General features: G+C 46.4%; 1 protein-coding gene across 1 annotated transcript; it reads left to right on the plus strand.

Moving 5' to 3' along the window:
* Positions 1–167: 167 nt before the first annotated feature.
* RPL35A (ribosomal protein L35a) lies at positions 168–6,551 on the plus strand. The gene is made up of 5 exons (XM_063131748.1): positions 168–196; positions 2,945–2,987; positions 3,311–3,463; positions 5,059–5,203; positions 6,485–6,551. The coding sequence occupies exons 2-5, from the start codon at positions 2,977–2,979 to the stop codon at positions 6,506–6,508; spliced, it is 333 nt and encodes a 110-aa protein (XP_062987818.1). The 5' UTR covers positions 168–196; positions 2,945–2,976; the 3' UTR covers positions 6,509–6,551.
* The last annotated feature ends 1,083 nt before the right edge of the window (positions 6,552–7,634 follow it).

Consider the following 7,634-nt stretch of genomic DNA (forward strand, 5'->3'; position numbering starts at 1 on the left):
AGAGGAGCTGGGTTTTAAAATCGAGCGGGCGCCTAACAGCAGCGCTTCCGACGGGAGATGTCAGGCAGGCGGATGCCGTAGACACCTCACAAGCGACCGGCGGCGGCGGACGGGGGTCCTTGCGATTCCCTATCCCAGCTTGCCCCGCGGCTGCGCTCGCTCTTTCTCGCCGCCATCTTGGGCTGGTGCTGTTGAGGTGAGAGCGAGCTAGCGGAGCTGTGCGAGGCGTTGGTGGCGAAGGAGCGGGGCGAAGCGGTCTCGGAGGCAGGCGGGCGGACACGGCGAGGGCCGGCGGGCGGGAATGGCCGGGTTGGGCGGCGGGCGGCGGCGGGATGGCTCGGATGCGGGATGGATGCTGCCGGGGCCTGGGCTGATGCCACAGAGCGCCTCTCTGGCAGTAGGCGGTGGGGGGATCTCTTTCTAGGCGGTGGGGGGATCTCTTTCTGGGCGGGGGGGGGAAGACTCCGGGCGCCCCCATCCAGAAGACAGCTCGAACCACGGCGGCTAAGCCAGAAAACAGGGCCGCGTTCAGAAGACACCTTAAACCACGGCCAAGAAGGCGTTTTGCCCCTTTTCACGGTGGTTAAAGCCGTGGTTTAAGGTGTCTTCTGAACGGGGCCAACGTCTGGGATGGGTTGGTGGTGCAAAGGGGCCCCTTGGCTCTAAGGCACGTAGAAAAAGAGCCCATGGAGGAGGAGGACTTCAAGAGGCAGCTGGACAGCCCTCTGTCAGGGATGCTTTAGGGTGGATTCCTGCATTGAGCAGGGGGGTGGACTGGATGGCCTTGTAGGCCCCTTCCAACTCAGCTATTCTATGACTCTAAGGCTGTCCGTGGCTACTAGTCCTGATGGCTGCTTGCTGTCTCCAGTATCAGAGGCAGTAATAATAATATATTTATTTCTTACCCGCCTCTCCCTTTGGATCAAGGCGGGGAACAACGTTAGAACAGGAATTGACACATCTTTAAAAATTCTTGATTTTACATTGATCTGGATAGGCCTGGTCTTTAAAGCTGCCTTAAAATCACACAGAGAGTTAAAAATCAATTCTTTGTCTGGCCTGGATTGACTGACTGCTAATCAAGGTGGGCTGCCATTAATCTTACAGGAGACTAGATCCTGCCTTGCTGCCTTGGTTCTTGGGGAGTGTGATATTTAAAGCTGGGAAATGTTTTTAAGACTCAGTAGCTATAGCTTGGTGACAGAGTGCTTGTCTTAGAAGAGCCTTTTACATACAAGCCAGAAGATCTCCAGCAAAAAGGGTTTTTTTTGGGGAAAGACCCCTTTGCCTTGCCTGAGACCCTGAAGGACAGCTGCCAGTCAAGAGCAGACAATTCTATAGATTTTAAGAACAGCCAAAAAAAGGAGTATCAGTGCCCTCTAATGTGCAGCCTTCCCCAATCTGGTACCCTGGGACTTATAGTCCAAGGCATGTGGGTGGAATCAGGTTGGGGAGGCTGCACTACTTCATGCCTGTCTCCTTCGGTCGCCATTGTTGCACCTGACAAAGCAGGCTCCGGTCCACAAAACCTGATTCCCCAATATAACGTTCTAGTGTTTTAGGTGCCACAAAAGCTTAGGCAAACTCATGGAAGTGGGTAGTTCTGTTGACGATAACTAAATGGGACCTGTATATTTAGAGGCATCAGTTGCTGGGGTGCGCTGCCTGTGGGCTTCGCTGCAATGAGACATTTGACTGGTTGGGGTAGTGGTAATTCTAATGAGCTGGCAGCTGTAGTAGCTAGGAAATCTGACCTCAGACAAGCAATTCTTTAAGCTCCATTCCTCTCTTGCAGATTGAGATAGTAATACTGGCCTACTTTGCAGGGTTATTGTAAGAGCTTAGGTGAACCGCTTTGAGCATTGCTGACTAAATGTGTCACCTCTGTATCACGTTCCTCCTCCAAAGAACTCAGGATGGGGTAGATTGGTTTTATCCTTCTTTATTCTCACAACAGCTACTTGAGGCAGTTTAGGTCTTTCAGTTTACGGTATAATGAACACACGTAGAGAGAGCAAGGATGAACACATCAGCTCCACCACCTGCTTCCTCCCTCATCACCCTCTTCATGTTGATACATAACCTCTTCAGGGGAGACCCTTTTGTATTTTTGTAGGCTCCCTGTGTGGTTTAGAGCCTGCATAGGTATAGAAGTTGTTTAATGACCACCTGAATATTCCTAAGAGTGTATTGCCCAGTGGGATCAGCAGGAATCTAAACCAGTGTCTCTCCAGTCCAGTTCTAACGCTGCTGTTTCAGCCAGACAGGACTATATAAATGCTAGCCAGTGTTCTCAACTACTCAGTGTTATATAATCTTGAATAACGGTTGGATATTAAATGTTTGTTCAAATAAAGAGGGATTTACATCACTTGTGAAAGGTATTTTGGTTTTTGTCAAACTTGCCTTACTTTGTGGTTATTGCTTCTTACTGCAAACCATGTCAAGTGAAGTGTTATATTTCTGTATTTCAGACTACTGCAGCACCCATAGCCTTTCATTCAAGCCATTTCTCCACTGTTAGCACAGCCCACATTTTAACGTTTTTAATTGGGAAATTGTTAGTGAACTGCAAGAGAGGAAAAGCTTTTTGTCTATGTACATGTTTGCTGGTAGGTTTTTTAGTGGCCGTATTTGTTGGGGCACATAAATGGCTTACTGATACTTTATGGTGAAGTGTAGAGGAAGTAAGTAGGCAGAGAGGGAACAGTGAACTTACGGGACTTGGACGCCAGATTAAGGGAATGTCCTGGATGGAGTGAATTGTGCTGCTGACTAGGTTATCCTAGTCAGTCTTTTCTCTGTCTACTTGCTATGTAAAGGAGAAGGAAAAAGCTTCAGGAAGACTGGCATTACCCATTTCACACAAGTCAGGTTTATTAGGCTCGTATTGAGCACTGCATATTCCAGTTGATAAGTTCTTTGTGTGTGTTTCCTTCCTTAGGCCTGCTGGAGACAGGACTTCAAGGCAACAGCATGACTGGCAGGTAGGACACTGCATTCCTTGGGAATTCTTGCCTTCCTCTTAAAACCTCTCCTTTTACATGTGTTTCTCTCTTGCATCTTCCTTTGTTGTGCAGTGTGTCACATGGATAGACTAGTGCCAGTGTATTTACAAGCTACAAAAGGTTGTTGTATATTAAATATCTTAGCACTACAGAAGCATCTATAGGGTTTTTTTCCCTAGCAATTCAGGCTGTAACATGCTTTCTGCTGATATGGAATCAGTTTGGACCTAAAGGCTTTATGTTGCAATGAAGTGTGCTGGAATGGCTGGTACTTAATTCTGTGTGTGTGCTTTGTTCCCTAGGTTGTGGTCCAAAGCCACTTTTGCTGGCTACAAGCGAGGCCTCCGAAACCAAAGAGAGCACACAGCTCTTCTGAAGATTGAGGGGGTTTATTCCCGCAACGAGACAGAATTCTACTTAGGGAAGAAATGCGCCTATGTGTACAAAGCAAAAAAGTGAGTGCCTGTCTTTAATGGAGAATAGTGCCTTGTACTTGATCTTTGTCATGTATTCTCATGGACATGTTGGTATTACACACTGCTGTGGCTTTGAGGTCAAGTTTTACTTTGACTGGTAAAATGCATGAAGTCAGGTCTAGAATATAGTTCGGAATTAAACATGTGTTTTTGTCTCAGTTAAGCCCTGAGCAGTTTGGCAAAGTGACGCGGGGAGGAGTATGTGTTGGAATAAAAGAAGCAAAAACTGATTAAGAGTTTGTTTTCTTTTTTGTGTGAAGTTACACACGTTTGGAGCAAGAGGCCGCGACGTGAATAATTGGGCCAAGAGAGGCCATAGGGCGTCTTGGATTTAGACTTAGTTTTAGACTTGGATCAGGGAAACTGGGGTCCAGATTGCTGCTCTTGCTAAGTGACCTTGAGCAAGTTGATGTCTTTCAGCCTAACATAACTGTGTAAGGTTGGGAGCATAATCCCGAAGGTCCCGGCATCTTCAGTTAAAAAGATCAGGTTGCAAGTGATGTGGGAAAACTCTTTGCCTGAGAGCAAGCAGCTGTCGGTCAATGTATATGACATGGAGCTAGATAGACAAATTGCCTGACCTGGTGATATCCTATGATGAGGCTTTTTTGAGGTTAAAATGCAGAATACATGTATACTAAGCTTCCTGAAGCAGATGAAATATAAATATGCCAAGTAAAATAAAAGTCCCGGGCAACTAAGCACTTCTGGATCCTGGCGCTTACAAATTTTGCCATTATTCCCACCCAGCTGCTAGGATTTTATGCTGCCTCTAGTAATTGGAAATGTTTCAAGATCAGGAATAACCCCACACCTGCCTACTAGGTGTAAAAAAGGCAAAGAAAAAGAGGTGTCCTCTTTATGGTACTATTTGGTCTGCTGATTCAGATTGGAGGAACTTAAAGATAAAAGGCTGGAGTTAGATGTAGCATAACTGTTAGTTGTCTGAACATTTTCTCCTTTTGGTGTAGTACTTGCTGCAGTTTGCAGCTAATGCAGATGATGACTTCTTCATTGAATCCTACTTACCTGAGGGATAGTTCATTGACGAAGGGATCTAATACTTTTGTCTCCTGAAGACACTGCTAGGGATTGAAATTTGGCAGAAAGATCAGCCTTTCCTTATTCTCTCTGATTCTGTGGGACCAACAGAGCAAGCTCAGACTGAGCTCATATTTGGAATTACTGCGCTGCTGCAAGAATTTCTCAAAGCCCTTTCGCCATTCTGAAGTTGTCCTCCCTTGGTGAAAAGAACAGTCCATTGGCTGTTGGGATAAAGCGGAACAGTTCTCATTTTGTGGGGAGCTGTACGTCTATCAAATCCACACGTTCATCACTTACTACTGGTTGTTACATCAGTGGACAATTTGGATGTGTGAATGAATCATCACAGAGAGAACTTCTATATCGCCCGATAGCTATTCACCCACAGTACTTTTTTTTAGTGAAAACAGTTCACATGTTCAAGTGACATACTGCATGTATGAACTGGAACAGAGCTTAGAGCTGTCTTGTATTTGCCCCAGGTGTACAAGGTTCTGGGCCTTAATAGTTTGCTTGTTTCTCTTTGTCAGCAACACGGTGACTCCTGGCGGCAAACCCAACAGGACCAGAGTCATCTGGGGGAAAGTGACGCGCGCCCACGGAAACAGCGGCATGGTGCGAGCAAAGTTCCGCTCCAACCTCCCGGCCAAAGCCATTGGACACAGGATCCGAGTGGTGAGGACGAGTGTCTGTAGCAGGCCTGAGGCCTGGATGAGCGAGATTGTTTGGCCTTCGAATGACCAGCTAAATAAACTGCTTCTAGGATTATTTTTTTTAATAGATGGAGATGTGGGGTGGTCATTCTTAAATAAATAAAGACATAAATGGAGTAGTGAGAGGTTTTTTCTGTGTCAGTTGCTTGGCACCCATGTACTTTATCTTGCTGTTTGCCTCCAGTTGCAGTGAGTGTCACAGTTGGCTGTGGTGTATTGTGGAGGGCTGGTAGGGGGGTCTGATAGTGCCACGTTACTTTAGGCATGGAATTCACATGCAGAAAATAATGCTTCCAAAGGCTCCTAATAAATGGCTTTAAAAAGTTCATGTGCTAGTGTGGGAAAGTAGTTAATGTAGGATTTGGTTAAGTCATTCCATTGTCCTCAGAAAATACAGTTTTCAGTCTAATCTGCCTCTAGCGGTGGCTGTAAGGATAGATGAGAAGAGGGGGGGAGTCCATTGGGTTTGAACCCAGCAGCGATGTCTGTGAGCTGCATCTCAAGTTCTTTCCCTAGCGCTATTGTCAGTGGATACTGAAGTTATGGTGCTGATCGCTGGCGCTGTGACCCCTGGCCCCTTTTGTCAGGCAAAGGGACATCTGGCCCTTCTGGGCAGTGTTGAGGCGTTTTACTGCCCCTTGGGAATGTCAGTCGATGGATTCTTGGGCTCATACTGGAAGGCAGCAGCGTTTTGCTCCTGGGCAAACAAGGAAATTAGGACTTGGCGCTTGAAGAATCTTTCTAGTGTGTCTAGAGATATATAGAGCTGATGTAATGTCAGAATCTTAGAATAGTCTAGTTGGAAGGGGCCTCTAAGGCCATTAAGTCCAACCCCCTGCTCAATGCAGGAATCCACCCTAAAGCATCCCTGACAGATGGTTGTCCAGCTGCCTCTTGAAGGCCTCTAGTGTGGGAGAGCCCACAACCTCCCTAGGTAACTGGTTCCATTGCCGTATTGCTGTAACAGTCAGGAAGTTTTTCCTGATGTCCAGCCTGAATCACTGGGGACAATGTAATTTTGGCACTTCTAGAGGATCCCTGCGTGTCATATAGAGGCTGTGAATACAATATTATTGGAAGCAGGTTCTCTTACCTAAGGTTGAATCTAGTAAGTTACATTCACTTCAGTGGGTTTACTCTATGTAGGACTAACATTGGATTCAGACTTTACCTAAGTGTTGTGTATCTGTGGTTTTCGTTTATGAATTTCTAACTTTTCCTCTCTTTCCCCCCCTTTTTACAGATGCTGTATCCATCTAGAGTCTAAAACTGGACTGAAAATAAAATTCAGACTATATTCCATTTTTGTACATTTGATCTTGTCTTGCCTTTTGTTCTCTTTCCCCGTGGTTCATCATACGTAAGAAGGCGTAGAGGATTATTTGTTAACAACAGCGAAGGCATTGCAGTAACAGATTCCTTTTAAAATAAAGCAGTAACCCATATTCATGGTAATCTCCACCAGCGCTAGCATTCTTGGTCCTATTCAAGTTATCTAATAGGACTTAAGGTGCCCAAGTTCTCCCTCAGTATGCGGCTGAAGTAAGTCCCTCTGTAGCTAGTCCTGGCACAAAACCTGATCCCAATTTAATAAGTTTCTCGTCGGCTGAAGAGTATAAGGTTAGTTTATGGCAGTTCTGAATCTCAGATTCTCCAATGCTGTGCGTTTAGAGCACGGGCTGGGTAATTCGTGGCCCTCCAGATATTCTGGCCTACAGCTCCCATCTGTACGGTCCAGTATAGGTAGTGGTGAGGGACCATGGGAGTTGCAGTCCAATAATCTGGAGGGCCACACGTTGCCCACCCCGGCTTTACAGTTTAATTGCTTGCTAGGCTCTAGTGGAAATTGACATTTGGTTCCTTCCTCCACCCATCTCGACATCTTTGAAAGAACTGTGACTTAAATGAGATGCCTAAACTTCTTCAGTAAGAGCATATGAAACTGGATGGATGTATTTATGAAGTGTGCCCGCACATGCCTGTTTCTCGTCTGCTTAGTTCCCTGGCCACCAGTGTTCTCTTCTGCTTGTTCCTTGCCAATAATTGAATTTGCCAGGTCCCAATTCAGAACATTGTTTCTTTGCCTTTAAACTCTCTACGGCAGCAAAACTGGCTGCAGCTGTTGTATAGCCCACCCTGTTCCTACTCTCTTCAGCCACCATCCTACCTGCTGAAGCAAGCCCCAGGGCACATGGGAGAGTGGGTGAAGACGTGGTTTAAGTCTTCTGCAGAGCCTTTAGGCACGTGGGAGGCTGCTTTATACCGAGTCAGACCCTTGGTCTATCTAGCACTGCCTGGCAGTGGCTCCCGGGGAGAAGACTTTCCCAGCCCTTCCTAGAAATGCCAGGGATTGAACCTGGGCCCTTCTCCACACAAAGCAGGTGCTCTCCTGC

The sequence above is a fragment of the Elgaria multicarinata genome, chromosome 8 (genome assembly GCF_023053635.1).
Source record: "Elgaria multicarinata webbii isolate HBS135686 ecotype San Diego chromosome 8, rElgMul1.1.pri, whole genome shotgun sequence".
NCBI classification, from domain to species: Eukaryota; Metazoa; Chordata; class Lepidosauria; order Squamata; family Anguidae; genus Elgaria; species Elgaria multicarinata.

Coding starts and splice junctions, on each gene's coding strand:
- RPL35A (XM_063131748.1), top strand. Junction 3,464..5,058: donor TATGTGTACAAAGCAAAAAA/GTGAGTGCCTGT, acceptor TCTCTTTGTCAG/CAACACGGTGACTCCTGGCG. Junction 5,204..6,484: donor TTGGACACAGGATCCGAGTG/GTGAGGACGAGT, acceptor CCCTTTTTACAG/ATGCTGTATCCATCTAGAGT.